Source organism: Bos grunniens, chromosome 7 (assembly GCF_055505025.1).
Source record: "Bos grunniens cultivar Pamir isolate PY7600 chromosome 7, Bosgru_T2T1.0, whole genome shotgun sequence".
NCBI lineage: Eukaryota > Metazoa > Chordata > Mammalia > Artiodactyla > Bovidae > Bos > Bos grunniens.
The window spans coordinates 22,879,087-22,897,118 of NC_141171.1; the positions used below are offsets into that span (position 1 = coordinate 22,879,087).

General features: G+C 39.9%; 1 protein-coding gene and 1 pseudogene across 6 annotated transcripts in view; one reads left to right on the plus strand and one right to left on the minus strand.

The window, feature by feature from the left end:
- RAPGEF6 (Rap guanine nucleotide exchange factor 6) overlaps nt 1-18,032 on the plus strand; it is a 227,258-nt gene that overhangs the window by 20,509 nt on the left and 188,717 nt on the right. For all 6 annotated transcript variants that reach the window (XM_086410436.1, XM_086410438.1, XM_086410439.1 and 3 more), the window contains exons 2-3: nt 15,932-16,002; nt 16,972-17,028. In XM_086410436.1, coding sequence (XP_086266562.1) covers nt 15,932-16,002; nt 16,972-17,028 — 128 coding nt within the window. The remainder of the gene's footprint in view (nt 1-15,931; nt 16,003-16,971; nt 17,029-18,032) is intronic.
- On the minus strand, nt 15,168-15,792 carry LOC147368919 (nucleophosmin pseudogene; annotated as a pseudogene).

The window sequence follows — 18,032 nt, forward strand, 5'->3', positions numbered from 1 at the left end:
CCCCTTTCTAAGACCAGCATTACGCAGTGAACAACTATAAATACTTATTGTCCCATGTAAACGAAAACCCATAACCAACCACATCATATGAGAGAATTTATCAGTTTGCTGTTACAACCATCCTTTGTTCTGAAAGATTATTTTCCGTTGTTTCATAAATGCTTAGCATCTTGTGACCCTAAAACCAGGTGCTCTGGAGGGACCAGGGTTTACTAGACATCTCAGTGCTTGTGTCCCTCCTCTTTAATAGGTTATCAGCCAGATAACCCGGAGTGGCATGTGTGTGCGTGTGTTCCATCGCTAAGTCATGTCTGACTCTTTTTTGACCCCATGGACGGTAGCCTCCAGGCTCCTCTGTCCTGCCTGTCTTTCCCGGCAGGATTACTGGAGTGGGTTGCCATTTCCTATTCCAGGGGATCCTCCCAACCCAGGAATCGAACCCATGTCTCTTGTGGCTACTGCATTGGTAGGCAGGTTCTTTACCACTGGGCCACCTGGAATCCCCCAGAGTGGCATAAGTCCTACCAATAAACCACTTGTTCTAAACTTTAATGTGTATCAGAACCACCTGTAGGTCTCATTAAACCACAGACTGCTAGATCCTGCTCCCAGAGATTCTGATTCATAAGGTATGGAAATTCACATTTTTGCCAAGTTCCCAAGTCTTTTAGGTTGTAACTTACATGCAGAAAAACCCAGTTCTGGTCAATTTAAAGAAAAGGTGTTTATTAAAAGGATAGCAGGTAGCTATCGACTTGCTGGGAATGCTGGAGAAATAGACGTGGAGCTAGACAGTCATGATCCATACTCCTTGTCACATATTTGGTAAAGATAGTACTGCTGCTTGCATTGAACACAGTGGGTACCGTAACTTGCAGTGCTGACCATGTACACTGTACACTGCATGTGTTGACAGAGCCTTCAACCACAGTTCTTGCTTCTTGGTATCACTAGATTAAAAGTTTGTGATGAGTATATCTGATTGGTAGCACTTGGATCATTTGCCTGCGCTTTATGGAAGCTTGGAAAAGTGGAAATCTGATGTTTCCAGTTTCCACCTCATTCATGGCTTGACTTCCTTGGTAGATATTTTTGACCATATGCATTAGAAGTTGGGCTTCCCAGGTGACACAGTGGTAAAGAATCCTCCTGCCAGTGAGGGAGACCCAAGACATAGGTTTGATCCCTAGATTGGGAAGATCCCCTAAAGGAGAAAATGGCAACCCACTCCAGTGTTCTTGCCTGGAAAATCCCATGGACAGAGGAACCTGATGGGCTGCAGTCCATAGGATCCCGAAGAGTCGGACATGACTGTGTGACTGAACACACAAACACATGTTAGGACTTGACAGAGTATTCCCTGGGGACCAAACTGAGCCTACCAGGGATTTTGTAACTAAAGTTTTGTTGGAATGTACTCACCCCCACTCATTTACCTTTTTTTTTTTTTTTTTTTGGTTGTTTTCATTCTGCAAAGGCAAGGTAGATTAGTGGTAGTGACAAAAACCATATGGCCCAGAAAACCTAGAATGTTTACTATCTGACCCTTTATAGAAAAAGTTTGCTAACTCCTGATAGGAATAATCCTAATACTTCTCTTCAAATCCTTGTGGTCACCATTTATAGATGCCATTGGAGAATAGAATGTTAAAGTGACCAAATTGTTGAAGAGAAGATTGGAGACAAATAAAGGGCGAACTTTTAGATATTTGAAGAAGGACTTGGAGAATCTAAAGTTCAGAAACTTTGTCAGCCTTTATTCAGGCAGACAACTGGAGAACCATATGTATTTAAAAACTTGTGAATTATATTCTGACAGACTTTAAAATTGAAAAGTGAATTCCTAATTGTCAGCTATTGATGTACCATCACCAGTGATGTACCAAAGATACCCTCTGACCTGAAACCAGAGGAAATATGACATAGCTCATTTGAGAATCTCAGAAAACTCTGCGACTCCTAGTCCGCCCTCATCTGGCAAATCAAGTTTTGGGATTTCTAATTTTGTTTGTCATGACATAACCTTTTGTGTTACAGTTTTGAAAACTTGTTTGCCACTAAAAGTTGTCTTGATGTCAGAAAATAACAAGCACATTTCCATGGGATAGGCATTTTGTGAGTGTCTAGCCAGGTTGAGATGACTCTTAACTAAAAGGGTGGGGCCCCAGCAGCTGTGTTTGTAGTATATGACCACACCTATCAGCCATTGTTTTGGAAGCCCTAGCTCATGCATTAAAGCTAGGGAAAAAAATTACCTGCATATATATATATATGGAGGAGGAAACAATACTGTTCTTGTTCACAGGAGATTTTATTGTATAGTAAAAAATCCAAAAGACTCTGCAAACTGTCAGTTTTGTTAAGGTTTATAGTATATATCTTACACTTACCACAACCTTCAAGTAATATGATACTGTTTCTCATATAATAAAATAACCTTACAATATTATACCTACATTTTTACCTCCTGGCCTTTGCTATTGTGATGCATTTTACTTGTACACATATTATAAACCTCATAATATGTTGTTGTCATTGTTGTTGCTGTTTCTTTAAATAGCCAATTTTTTTTTTAAATAGGAAAAAGATTTATATTTGTAGTTACCATTTCCAGTTTTCTTCATTCCTTTGTATAGCTCCAGATTTCCATCTGGTATTGTTTTCCTCTTTTATGGAAATGACTTTTATTTTTGTAGAGCAGGTCTGCTGGTGATTGATTGATTCAATCTTTGTATATATGAAAAATATTTGCTTTCCTAATTGGAAGATATTTTGACTGAAAGAGGATTGTAGATAATTTTTTTCTCTTGTAACTTTAAAGGTGTTAACTACAGTATTGTGTGGATTGCATTGTTTCTGACTAGAAGTGTTCTGTAATTCTAATTATTATTCACACTGTGTAATTTACCTTCTTTCTCTAGCTGCTGCTTTTTTTTTTTTTTTTTTTGATTGTCCTGAGTCTTTGTTGCCACACGCAGGCTCTCTCTAGTTGTGGTGCTTGAGGACTCCTCTTGATTGTGGTGCACGGACTTGTCATCACAGTGGTTTCTCTTGTTGCAGTGTACAGGCTCTAGGCACGTGGACTTTGGTGGTTGTGGCTCACGAACCCTAGAGTGCAGCCTCGGTAGTTGTCCCACACGGGCTTAGTTGCTCTGTGGCATGTGGGATTTTTCCAGACCAGAAATCAAACCTGTGTCCCTGTGTTGGCAGGCGAATTCTTATCCACTGTACCACCAGGGATGTCCTCTACCTGCTTTTACAATTTTCTCTTTATCATTTATTAAGCAGTTTATGTGCTTTGCTCTTGTTTATTTCATATTTCTTGTGCTTGAGTTTTGTTGAGCCTTATGGATGTGCAAGCTCATGGTTTTTATCTCTACTATTTTTCAAATTATTTTTTTGTTCTTCGTTTTCTTCACAGTGACTCCCAATTATAGTTTTGTTGGACTGTTTGAAGTTGTTCCCTGTCTTCACTGGTGCTCTGTTCAGATTTTTTTCGTCTTTTCTCCCTTTATTTATATATATTTATTCTTTTAAATTTAAGTATAACTGATTTACAGTATTGTACAGTATTAGTTTATACATACAACGTAGTCATTCAGTATTTTTGTAGGTTATCCTGCATTTACAGTTATTATAATATATTGGCTCTGTTCCTGTGCTGTACATCACATCTTTATATCTTCTTTATTTTATACTTAGTAGTTTGTACTTCTTAAGTCTTCTACTGGCCCTATTTTGCCTCTGTCCCCACCAGTAACAACTAGTTTGTTCTCTATATCTGTGAGTCTGTTTTTGTTTTGTTATATGTATTCATTGGTTTTATTTTTTAGATTCCACATGTAAATGATAAGATATAATATTTGTTTTTTTCTGTATGATTTATTTCACTAGGCCTAATACCTTCCAGGTCCATCTATGTTCTTTAAAATGGCAAAATTTCACTCCTTTTTGTGGTTGAGCAGTATTCCATTGTGTGTATATGTGTGTGTGCACACACATTCACATACCACATCTACTTTATTCATCTGTTGATGGACACTTAGTTGCTTCAGTATCTTGGCTATTGTGTGTAAATAATAGTGCTATAAACATTGGGTGCATGTATTTCTTTGAATTAGTGTTTTCATTTTCTTCAGATGTATACTTGGGAGTGGAATTGCTGGATCATATAGTAGCTCTATTTTTCTTTTTTTGAGGAACCTCCATATTGTTTTTCATAGTGAAAGTGAAAGTCGCTCATTTGTGTCTGACTCTTCGTGACCCCATGGACTATATATAGAGTCCATGGAATTCTCCAGGCGGGAATAATGCAGTAGGTAGCCTTTCCCTTCTCCAGGGGATCTTCCCTACCGAGGGATCCAACCCTGGTCTCCTGTATTGCAGGTGGATTCTTTACCTGCTGAGCCACAAGGAAAGCCCAAGAATACTGGAGTAGGTCGCCTATCCCTTCTCCAGCGGATCTTCCTGACCCAGGAATTGAACCAGGTTCTCTTGCATTGCAGATGGATTTTTTACCAACTGAGCTATCAGGGAAGCCCTATGATAGTTTTCCATGGTGGCTGCACTAATTTACATTCCCTTTCCTTGCTAGGACGCTCTTATTCCTCCATCCTTGCCAGCATTTGTTATTTGTGATCTTTCTGGTGATAGCCATTCTGACGGAACTGAGGTAGTGTTTAATTGTGGTTTGATGTGCATTTCTCTGCTGAATTAGTAATGTTGTGCATCTTGTCATATGCCTATTGGCCACCTGTATATCTTCTTGGAAAAATGTCTTACATGTCTTCTGTCCATTTTCTGAGTTTTAATTCTTTGATAATTAATTATATAAGGTATTTATATATTTGGGATATTAAGTCCGTGTCAGTCATATCATTTGTAAATATTTTCTCTCATTGAGCAGTTGATTTGTCTTTTTGTTTCATGGATGGTTTCCTTTGTTGTGCAAGGCTCTTACCTTTAGATGGTCCTACAGAGTGAGGTAAGTCAGACAGAGAAGGAGAAACATTGTATCACATCCTCTATAGGTGAAATCTCAAGAGAAATGATAGAAATGAAATTTGCAAAACAGGAAGAGCCTTACAGAGTTAGAGAATGAATTTATGGTTTGGGTAGGGGAAGGATGAGGGAAGGGATAGTTTGGAGTTTGGGATGCACATGTACCCTGTGTTTGAAATGAATAACCAACAAGGACCTACTGTACAGCACAGGGAACTCTGCTCAGTGTTATGTGGCAGCCTGATGGGAGGGAAGTTGGGAGAGAATGGACACATGTATATGTATGGCTGAGTCCCTTCCCTGTTCACCAGAAGCTATCACAACATTGTTAATCTGCTGTACTCCAGTACAAAATAGAAAGTTTTTTATTAACTCTTAATGATGGCATCACCTACTGGATGGACATGAGTTTGAGTGAACTCTGGGAGTTGGTGATGGACAGGGAGGCCTGGCGTGCTGCAGTTCATGGGGTTGCAAAGAGTCGGACACGACTGAGCAACTAAACTGAACTGAATGTTTAATTAGGTCTCATTTATTTTTGCTTTGGTTTTTGTTGCTTTAGGAGACAGATACAAAAGAATTATTGCTTTGATTTACAGAGTGTTCTGTAGTCAGAGTGTTCTGCCTATATTCTCTTTTAGGAGTTTATGGTTTCAGATTTTACATTTAGGTTTTTAATCCATTTTGATTTTTCTTTGTATATGGTTTGAGGAAATGTTTTAATTTCATTCTTTGACATGTAGCTGTCCAGTTTTCCCAGCACAGTTTATTGCAGAGAGTGTCTTTTTCCCGATTGTATGTTCTTGCTCCCTTTGACTTAGATTAATTGACTATAGGTGTGTAGGTTTATTTTTGGGTTCTCTAACCCCAAAATTCGATTCTATTTCCTTGATCTATTGTGTCTATTTTTGGAGCCAGTACCATACTGTTTTGATTATTGTTACTTTGCAGTATAGTTTGCAGTTAGGGAGCATGATACCTCAAGCTTTGTTCTTCTTTCTCAAGATTGCTTTGGCTATTCAGGTTCTTTTGCAGTTCATAAAAATTTTTGGATTATTTGTTCTAGTTCTGTGAAGAATATCATGGTTGTTTTGATAGGGACTGCATTAAATCTGTAGATTGTTTTGGGTAGTATGGACATTTTAACAATATTAGTTCTTCCAGTCCATGAGCACAAAACATCTTTCCATTTCTTTTTATTGTCTTCAGTTTCCTTTATCAGTGTTTTATGATTTTGAATGTATGGGCCTTTCACCTCCTTGGTTAAGTTAATTCCTAGGTATTTTACTCTTTTCATGCAGTTTCAAATGTGATTGTTTATCTTGTTTTCTCTTTGTAGTAGTTCATTATTAGTGTATAGAAAAGCAACAGGTTTCTATATGTTGATCTTGTATCTTGCAACTTTACTGAATCCATTTATTTTAAGTTTTTTGGTGGAACCTTTATAGAGTTTTCTGTATAAAGTATGATGCCATCTGCAGATAGCAGACAGTTATTCTTCTCTTCCAGTTTAGTCTTATATTTCTTTTTTCTTGTCTGGTTGCTGTGCCTAGGACTTCCAATACTATGTTAAATAGAAGGGCCAAGAGTGGGCATCTTTTTTCCCAAGTTTCCAAGGTACTGAAGCAGAAGTGCTGAAGGTTAGGTCTGAGCTGGTTCCGTTTTCTCTAAGCATGTGTCTCATCCCTCCCAACTTTGGCATTTTCACCCCGGAGGGTAGCAGTGCTGAAGCACGAGTGGGCAGTCAGTGTGGGTCCAGGTGCATGCTGGGGCAGTCCCAGCACACTGGAGTTCCAGGCGGCTTCTGACCTTCTGTCCCCACAAACGCCGGTAATGATTGTCTTCACCCCGTTCAGATGCAGTGCTGGGTCTGAACTGACTCTGTCACAGTGACTTAATCTACTTGGCAGTGTCAGCCTTTGCCCTAGTGGGGAGCCGTGCTGTGGAGCAAGAGGGGCTGAAATTGCCCCCAGCATGGGCCAGGGTACACTCTGGGACCAATGTAGGAAGCCAGCTGGAGTGCCTGACATTTTCATTTGCTTTCTCCATCTTGTTTTGAGAGCAAGCAAGCAAGCATGTACGTGCTCCTCACTAGCAGAGTCTAGATTTCTCACGGCACCCCCTGCTAGTCCCACTGGTCTTCTAGCCAGCCATGTGGACTTATCTGTCTGGTGCTGGACTCCAGGGCTAGTTTTCCCAATTTGTGTTTCAGGTCTTGACCTGATGGCTTCTCTTCCCTTCTTACCTGACTTCATGTGGATCTTTCTTTACAGCCTTGGTTGTATGAGCCTTTCTGCCAGTCTCCAGTTTGTTTTCAGTGAGAATTGTTCCCATGTAAATATATATTTTTGATGTGTTCTTTGGGGGAGGTGAGTTCAGACTCCTCCTAATCTGCCATTTTGATTTTCTTCCCCCATGGTTTTTTAAAAAATTAATTTCTTTTGCCTGCACTGGGTCTTTGTTGCTGCACTTGGGCCTTCTCTAGTTGGGGCGTGTGGGGCCTGCTCGTTAGTTGTGGTCCTCAGCTTCTCTTGTTGCAGAGCACCAGCTCTAGGGTGCACGGGCGTCAGTAGTTGCGGCTCACAGGCTCTAAAGCCTGAGCTCAGTTATCGTGGCTCAGTAGTTGCTCCATGGCATGTGAAATCTTCCAGGGCTAGGGACCGAACCCATCTGCCTTGTTTTGGCAGGCAGATTCTTAATCACTGGACCACCAGGGAAGTCCTGGAGTTTTTTTTAATACCCCTTTTTATATGGTTAATCTTTTCTATATTTTCCTGAACATAAGGAGTGTACTTTTAATAAGTTTTTAAATGTCTTTTTGTATGAATTCTGTTATCTGATAATTACCAAGGTGATTTTTTTTTCTCATTATGGGTCATTTTTCCTGTTTCTTTGCATGCCTGATGATCTTTGATGGACTACCAGAGATTGTGAAGTTTACTTTTTTATGTGCTAGGTACTTTTTATTTCTTGTAAATATTTTTCTGGGGCAGAGTTAAGTAATTTGGAAATTCTTTTGATCTTTTTAGGGCTGTTTTTTGAACTATGCTGTATAGCACCAGAGTAGCATTTAGTGAGGCATTAATTTTGCCCCAATAGTGAATCCAAAGGCTCCTGAGGATTCTACTAAATGTGTTCTGAATTACGAGATTTTTTCAGTCTCCTTGGTGGGAGTAGCAGCTCTTCTGGTCCCAGTGTGAGTTTTGGATATTGTTCAACCTCAGAACTATTGTTTTGGTGCAGAGAATTCTTTATTCTAAGGCTCTAGGTCTGTGATCACACCATTGTGATTATCTGGGTCGTGAAGATCTTTTTTGTACAGTTCTTCTGTGTATTCTTGCCATCTCTTCTTAATATCTTCTGCTTCTGTTAGGTCCATACCATTTCTGTCCTTTATCGAGCTCATCTTTGCATGAAATGTTCCTTTGGTATCTCTGATTTTCTTGAAGAGATCTCTAGTCTTTCCCATTCTGTTGTTTTCCTCTATTTCTTTGCATTGATCTCTGAAGAAGGCTTTCTTATCTCTTCTTGCTATTCTTTGGAACTCTGCATTCAGATGTTTATATCTTTCCTTTTCTCCTTCGCTTTTTGCTTCTCTTCTTTTCACAGCTATTTCTAAGGCCTCCCCAGACAGCCATTTTGCTTTTTTTGCATTTCTTTTCTATGGGAATGGTCTTGACCCATGTCTCCTGTACAATGTCATGAACCTCATTCCATAGCTCATCAGGCACTCTATATATCAGATCTAGACCCTTAAATCTATTTCTCACTTCCACTGTATAAAAATAAGGGATTTGATTTAGGTCATACCTGAATGGTTTAGTGGTTTTCCCTACTTTCTTCAATTTAAGTCTGAATTTGGCAATAAGGAGTTCATGATCTGACCCACAGTCAGCTCCTGGTCTTGTTTTTGCTGACTGTATAGAGCTTCTCCATCTTTGGCTGCAAAGAATATAATCAGTCTGATTTCGGTGTTGACCATCTGGTGATGTCCATGTATAGAGTCTTCTCTTGTGTTGTTGGAAGAGGGTGTTTGTTATGACCAGTGCATTTTCTTGGCAAAACTCTATTAGTCTTTGCCCTGACATCCTGGAATGTGAAGTCAAGTGGGCCTTAGAAATCATCACTACGAACAAAGCTAGTGGAGGTGATGGAATTCCAGTTGAGCTATTTCAAATCCTGAAACATGATGCTGTGAAAGTGCTGTATTCAATATGCCAGCAAATTTGGAAAACTCAGCAGTGGCCACAGGACTGGAAAAGGTCAGTTTTCATTCCAATCCCAAACAAAGGCAATGCCAAAGAATGCTCAAACTACCGCACAGTTGCACTCACCTCACACGCTAGTAAAGTAATGCTCAAAATTCTCCAAGCCAGGCTTCAGCAATATGTGAACCGTGAACTTCCTGATGTTCAAGCTGGTTTTAGAAAAGGCAGAGGAACCAGAGATCAAATTGCCAGCATCCGCTGGATCATGGAAAAAGCAAGAGAGTTCCAGAAAAACATCTATTTCTGCTTTATTGACTATGCCAAAGCCTTTGACTCTGTGGATCACAATAAACAGTGGAAAATTCTTCAAGAGATGGAAATACCAGATCACCTGATATGCCTCTTGAGAAATTTGTATGCAGGTCAGGAAGCAACAGTTAGAACTGGACATGGAACAACAGACTGGTTCCAAATAGGAAAAGGAGTTCATCAAGGCTGTATATTGTCACCCTGTTTCTTTAACTTCTATGCAGAGTACATCATGAGAAACGCTGGACTGGAAGAAACACAAGCTGGAATCAAGATTGCCGGGAGAAATATCAATAATCTCAGATATGCAGATGACACCACCCTTATGGCAGAAAGTGAAGAGGAACTCAAAAGCCTCTTGATGAAAGTGAAAGAGGAGAGTGAAAAAGTTGGCTTAAAGCTCAACATTCAGAAAACGAAGATCATGGCATCCGGTCCCATCACTTCATGGGAAATAGATGGGGAACCAGTGGAAACAGTGTCAGACTTTATTTTTCTGGGCTCCAAAATCACTACAGATGGTGACAGCAGCCATGAAATTAAAAGACGCTTACTCCTTGGAAGGAAAGTTATGACCAACCTAGATAGCATATTCAAAAGCAGAGACATTGCTTTGCCAACAAAGGTTCGTCTAGTCCAGGCTATGGTTTTTCCTGTGGTCATGTATGGATGTGAGAGCTGGCCTGTGAAGAAGGCTGAGTGCCGAAGAATTGATGCTTTTGAAGTGTGGTGTTGGAGAAGACTCTTGAGAGTCCCTTGGACTGCAAGGCGATCCAACCAGTCCATTCTGAAGGAGATGAGCCCTGGGATTTCTTTGGAAGGAATGATGCTAAAGCTGAAACTCCAATACTTTGGCCACCTGATGCAAAGAGTTGACTCATTGGAAAAGACTCTGATGCTGGGAGGGATCGGGGGCAGGAGGAGAAGAGGACGACAGAGGATGAGATGGCTGGATGACATCACTGACTCGATGGACGTGAGTCTCAGTGAACTCTGGGAGTTGGTGAGGGACAGGGAGGCCTGGTGTGCTGTGATTCATGGGGTCGCAAAGAGTCAGACACGACTGAGCGACTGATCTGATCTGAAGGCTTTTTCTTGGGCATCACAGGATATTTAGCAGCATCTCTGGCTTATAGTCCGGAGAAGGCAATGGCACCCCACTCCAGTACTTTTGCCTGGAAAATCCCATGGATGGAGGAGTCTGGTAGGCTACAGTCCTTGGGGTCACTGAGGGTCGGACACGACTGAGCGACTTCCCTTTCACTTTTCACTGCATGCATTGGTGAAGGAAATGGCAACCCACTCCGGTGTTCTTGCCTGGAGAATCCCAGGGACAGGGCATCCTGGTGGGCTGCCGTCTATATGGTCGCACAGAGTCGGACAGGACTGAAGTGACTCAGCAGCAGCAGCTGGCTTATAGTCAGTGGATGCTAGGAGCACTTCCCCCTACCCCTTCAGAAATGATGACAGTCCCAAATGTCTCCAGACATAACTGGTCTGTATGTTGTGTGTAACTGGTCACTCAAGGAGCAAAATCAGTCTTGATTGAGGATCACTACTCTAATCCCTTAAGGTGATTCTTTCCCTGAATTCAGAAATTTCTTCCTGTACTTAAAATGATTGGTACTCAGCCTAAGACTCAAGTGAAACCCTCTGTAAGTTTGCAGAACATCCTTTTTTTCTGTATAGTATGCACTTCCTCTATCCTGCTCTGCAAACTTCAGCTGCATTCTCCTCCCTGGTGGTCAGGTAATTCTCAAGATGTGCTCAGTCGCTTCAGTCGTGTCTGACTCTTTGTGACGCTATGGGTTGTAGCATGCCAGGCCCCTCTCTCCATGGGTTTCTACAGGCAGGAATACTGGAATGGGTTGCCCTGCCCTGCTCCAAGGCGTCTTCCCGACCCAGGGCTCGAACCCAGGTCTCCCCCATTGTAGGCAGATTCTTTACCACTCAGCCACTGGGAAGCCCTCTTCTTAAGACACCACCAGGCATTTTTTTCCCGTCTCTCAAGTATCACTGTCTTTTTTTCTTTTTTTTAAACTGATATCTTCCTCTCTTGAAAAATGTTATTTTATTTATTTATTATGACCTTTTGTTGTTTTAGGTGGAAGATAAGTCCAGCCCCTCTTTTTCCACCTTGAATGAAAGCTTAAGTCTCAACAGTTTGTATTTCACTTTGGAGGGGATGTCTTGTAATGCTCTTGACCACTGCACCCCTGAAACATTAAAGTTGCAGGTCTTTGAGCCCTCATAGAATTAATATCTCACTTTTTGGAGTTGAGTGTGTTCTCCAAGACTCCACAATACCAGGTACCTCTTGCTTATTTTCTTGTTGGTTCTGTCCAGTCAGCAAAATATGTATATAATGTGTCAGGTGGTCTAGATGTTTTCAGGTTGTATTACGACAGAAACTTGAGAAAGTTAAAATAGCCCTTAGGCAAAACTGTAAATTAATACGATCCTACACAGTTGCTGTTTTTTGTACTTTTTACTTTAGTAACTGGAATGGAAAAGAATACATTGACCAAATCAACACCCGAAGCTTAATTAAACAGTTCCTTCAACAGTATTATGTTTGGAACTTGCAGCTGTGCCCAGGGCTTAAATTTGGTTAAGTGTCTGGCAGTCTGTAGTCATTTTTTAGGACCTATCTGCTTTTTGCAGATTATACATGGGAAGTACCAGCACCCTGCATACTTTAAAGTCCTTACTGGTGGCATTAGTCTTTGCTTCTTTGCCCCTTTGGATAAGCAATATTGTCTTTTATGTACTGTCTTGTTCTGGGGGAATGGGGCAATTTCAGAGGGCTTCCCAGGTGGTGCTAGTGGTAAAGAACTCACCTGCCAGTACAGGTAGACCTAAGAGACGTAGGTTTGATCCCTGGTAGGGATGGTCCCCTGGAAGAGGGCACAGCAGTGCACTCCAGTATTCTTGCCTGGAGAATCCCACAGCCAGAGGAACCCGGCGGGCTACAGTCCATAGGGTCTCACACAGAGTTGTAAATGACTGAAGCGAGTTCTTAGTGTGCATGCACACAGAGATTTCTACTTGGCCCTTTCCACCATGACTGCTTTTACTCAGGATCCTTTGTGAGGATTATTCTAACTGCCACTTGTATAAATCTAGTTATAAACTTTGGGAGTGGAGAGAGACTATTAGGGTGGGTCTGCAGGCTCAGTGAGAGCTCACTGTGAACCAGCCTTGTACCAGTACTCTGCTTTTTATCCCAACTCAGAAAGTTTTGGCTGGGAGGTTATTTCTTTTGCCCCACAGAACCTTGACTTTGATCATTCTCTTAGTTCCATTCAGCTGGTCTGGTCTCAGAAAGAATCACATATCTGGTACTTTGGTACCTTTTTCTCTCAGTGAGGCTGTTTTGGGCTTCCTCACAATGTTGGTGGTCTCAGGGTGTTTGAATCTTAGAAGTTACACAACCTCATTTCTGCCACATTCTTTGGATCAGAACAAATTACAGGACCAAACTCAGATCCATGGGGAGGGTGCCTAGCTGTCCGTTTTGATGAGGGAGTGACAAAGTCTTGTTGCAAAAGAGCATATGGGATAAGATTTGTCATTGTAGCCCTCTTTGAAAGTACTTTTTATCATATCACTGTTCCATCTGCTGTCTTAATAGAATTTTATAGACCTTATTTAGGTCTGTAGACTAATTTGTCACAGTTTGCTCTTTTAATCTGTTCATCTCTCTTTTTTAAAAAAGATACTTACAAATCTTTTTCACTCTTTATTTTGCTAAGGATCTAACAGCGATATGTGTGGTCATGGACTCCATCATGTTACCTGGCAGCTGTGATCTCTGGAATCAGACGTGATCGCCTTTCCCTTAGGACTCTTCTTGTCCTAGTTGCGTGTTTTCTTAGTTGGGAGAAAAGCTGTCATGTCTTCTTTTTCTTTGTCGTCTGATAATTCTTGGATAGTTACGTATCAGTAAGAGGGAGGGTGGTGTTTGGGAGCAGTCTGCCTTGCTATAAAGACATTACTCCTTGTAAGAAAATGAGGAGGTACATTTTTTTGGTAAGGAATTTAAGCTGCTTTGTAATTACTGCGCACTAGCGTTCTGTGGTAAAATACTGTGTTCTGTCAGGAATATTCCCTGCTTCCGCATCTTCCTTTTGCTATGCCATTGCACTTGGCAGAGGTTATACTATACCTCTGTATTAACCTGGATTTATTAATATCTAATAATCGGAATAAGGGCTAGAGACACATTTCCCAGTTCTTTCAGAGAGGGAAAGAACATGACTGAGCAACTAACACTTCACTAAGAACACTGTGTCGTGTGTGCATGAGTGCTTGGTTGTGTCCAGCTCTTTGTGACCCCCATGGACTGGCCCACCAAGCTCCTCCATCCGTGGGATTTTCCAGGCAAGAATACTGGAGTGGGGTGCCATTTCCTATTCCAGGGGATCCTCCTCACCTGGGATTGAACCCACATCTCTTGCATTTGCTGCATTTTCTGCATTGGCAGGCAGGTACTTTACCACTACCCCACCTGGTAAGCCCCTTCAGTCTGTTTGAAAGAGACTTTTTTTTTTTTAAGAAAGCCATATTTTAAGAGGAGTAAGAACGAGCAGAGTCATCTCCACAGAGGAGATCAATTAGGATGCTTAAAGATCTGGAACCTGCAAATACTGAGACACTGTTATCTGGAGGTTAAAAAAAAAAAAAAAAGATTTAAGATGATGGGATAACTTTTCAAATGTTTGAAGGTCACTAAAGAAGAAATACTACATATGTTTTGAAGTGAAATAGATCTTGGTATGAAATAATGAATTTTTGATTTCTGGCATTGTTTGTCAGCCATGCTGAGGAGGGGTTCCTATATGAGTTGAGGGAATTCTCAACCTTTTCAGATCTGTTGTTCAGAGATTTTTGTGACTCTTCCATGGTAACAATTGTGTCATAAGTGGTTGTAGCTTACAGAATTGTGGGATATCATTATATACACACACACACACACACACACACACACACATTGGGCTTCCCTGGTGGCTCAGATGGTAAAGTGTCTACCTGTAATGTGGGAGACCTGGGTTCGATCCCTGCGTTGGGAAGATCCCCTGGGGAAGGAAATGGGAGGAAATGACATCCCACTCCAGTACTCTTAACTGGAAAATTCCATGGATGGAGGAGCCTGGTAGGCTACAGTCCATGGGGTTGCAAAGAGTCAGACATGACTGAGCGACTTCACTTTTCTTTCTTTCTATTATATTTTTAATTTTTTGAGTAAATATTTATTGAGCAGCGAGGGAAATACAAAGGTGATTAAACATGGTCAGAATTGAGGCCGTTGCACAAATAATAGAAAGCAAAATGTAAGGTTCACTGAATCACAGCAGTCGGAAGAGTTTTAGGAGATCAAGCTTGGAAGGGGGTGTGGTTGGGTGGCCAATCAGGAAAGGGGATTGAGATTAAAATAGAAGACTTCAGTCTGGATTGTTGTTGATACTCAGTTTAGACTATATTTGTCTTTCTTTTTCCTCTCTCCCCATCTTTGGCTTTAATTTACCAGTACTGCCCAGGATTGTTCACTTGCTTTCATTTTTGCTTTAATGTCTTCTACAGAGCTAGGTCTTTTCAATGTTTTAGGAATTTTTTTTTCTCTTTTTTTTTTGATGGATTCTTGACCTTTTAATCTTCGTGTTGACAGTTCTGAGTCTTTCCATTCTGGTTTAATTTTTGTGCCTTTTTGGATGGAATATCTCATATAGATGTCTTTACTGAAGCTTTTTCTTCAGCTTCTTCATCAACCTTGTCACGATCACCATCTTCATCATCATCTTCATCTGCAGCAAACTTTACTTTTTTGTGGGGAACCTTGCTACCACTTCCAGGGGCAGAATGCCTTCCAAATATACTTAGTTTCACATCCTCCTCCTCTTCATCTTCTGACTCTGCATCTTCCTCCACAGCTACTAAGTGCTGTCCACTAATGTACACAGGCCCTGAACCACACTTCAACTGTAAGACCACAGGTGGTGGTGTTTCATAGCCCCCAAGGGAAACCTTTGACTATACAGACATTTCACAGTTGCCAGTGTTACTTTAATTGGACTGCCTTCACGATTCATCGCCTCTTCTTCAGCAATGTGCAGTCATCCTTTGCACCAGCCCCTAAACTGACCATTCTTAAAGATAACTGGTGCTCATTTTCATCATTATCCACCTTAAAGTGATAGTCTTTGTCAGCCTTTAGTTCACAACCTAAGAGATAGTTCTGGGCCTCAAGGGGCTCATGTCCGTGGGTTGGAGGCATGCACTTAGATGGGAGAGAAGCCAGACGGAAATAAACAACTATTGTTGAGGAAAACAGCCGCACAGGCCAGAATCACACCAGGGAAAATGTTTTTAGAAGTATTCAAAGTTACTAATCTAAAATCTTCTCTGTTTTACAGGACTTAAATACTATTTATTCTTATCTTCATGGAATGGAAATATTATCAAATCTCAGGGAACATCAGCTTCGGTAAGTGTGATGCTGTGTTTAAGAGCATGTGCTAAGAGGTTTATTCAAATGAGTTCGGATAGATAGTTGCAGGGGCCAAATCATTCGCTTTTTATAGGCTGTGCATGGCAGTTGGCCCCTCTCATTCCAGTTTTTCTTAGCCATGGGACCTTAAGCAAGTCTTAACATCTAAGCTGTAGTTTAGTCTTCTATAAAATAGGGATAACAACATTAACTTTGTTACAACATTTTGAGGATTAAATGAGAATATTTAAAGCAAAGTACAGTGCTCAATCTGTGCTATCTAGAGAAAACAGAACTGTTTTCTTTTTGTATTTTGTATTGATAGTTATTATATAAAATGCTTAAGATGGACTTGGTATGATGTGGTATTATATTAAAGTGGAAGGAGCAAGACTCTTGATTGGGTATAAGCTCCTATGGACAGTACCCATGAACTTTCCAAACCTCATTTTTCTGTTCTGTAAAATGAGTTCACTCTCTTGCCACCTTGTATCATTGTGATTATATTTGTAAAGGCACTTTTGAGTGCTGTAAGTACTAACTGTTGTAACTTTGCATAAATTTTGGTTAAACTGTGTTTTCTTTCCAATGGCCAGCTTAACCATAACTTTTCTGGCTGTTCTTTTAAGTTTCTGGCTATGGGCCAAATTGCTAAAACATGATTGTTTTGGATTTATTATTTTCTGTTTTCTGTGTAACATTGTTCAGATGTTAGTATATATCAAATAAGTGTATCAAGAAGAAAGAAGAAAATTGAAAACTAGAGTGTTAGTAATAGAGTATTTTTAAATGTAAGCAAATTTGTATTTATTAAATCGATTTGTATGTGTGTGATGTTTATATTTTTAAACTCCAGTGAAAAACTCAGTGGTAGATCTGATAACTTTCTGTTGTGGTAGCTGTTAACAATTATTAAAACAATTTAAGATAATTTAAAAATTTTTTACTTTTTAAAAAATACATTAGATTGATGTCTGCAAGAGCACGCTATGAGAGATACAGTGGCAATCAAGTTCTTTTTTGGTAAGTATTTCCTTAATTAACAATGTTTAAACTTTGGACTGTTAGTAGGGAAATTCATTTGATTCTGAAAGTTTCTGTGGAAGAGATTGAAATACATTCCTGAACTGTGAAATATACATAGAGCTCAGGGAAGAAGTAAGTGCAGTAAAGTTTAATAAACAAGATACATCTGTGTAACTACTTTGCAGTGAATATATAGAACATACTAGCTTTTCAGAGGTCTCAGTCAGCCATCTTGGAAAGATAGTCTAGCTCTGATGGCTGTCACCTTAGATTAGTTTTGTCTCTGAATTTCATATAAAAATTCATACAAAACCTTTTGGTCAGGCTTTATATACCTCACAGATGTCGATTCTTCCATGTTTTTGCATTTGTTCTTTTTCAGTGCTTTATAGTATACAATTATGTGAAAAAATCTTTCCCACTACTAATAAAAATACTGTTGTTTACAGTATTTTTCCTGTCATAAACAGTAAGTTTCTATGAATATTTTGTTCATGTCTTTTTGTACCCTTATTTACTCATTCCTTTGGGGAATATTCCTTAGGAATAAGCATTGGAAATATATGTGCTCAAATTTAGAAGATTCTAGTATTAGAATCTAAAATATATATTTCATTTTGTTATCTCATCATGATTTTATTTTTTGTTTTCCTGCTTAGTGATGATGAATGATTTTCCTATTCATATAGTCTATTTGGATAGCTATTTTCTGAAATCTTGATTCATGTTTTTGATCATTTTTTAATTGGGCTATCTTCTATCAATTTGTATAAAATTTTTATGAATGCTATATCTAAGTCCTTTGTTGGGTGCATAAGTTGCAAATGTCTTCTCCCACTGTGTGGCTTGCTTTTTTTATTCTATTAATGGCGTCTTTTGAAGAAAAGAGATTCTTTCTGTTTTTTTCCCTTGTGATTAGTGCATCTCATGTCCTATTTAAGCACACAAAATCTTTAGCTTCCTCAGATTATGAAGATAATTCTTCTCTGTTTTTCTTTCAT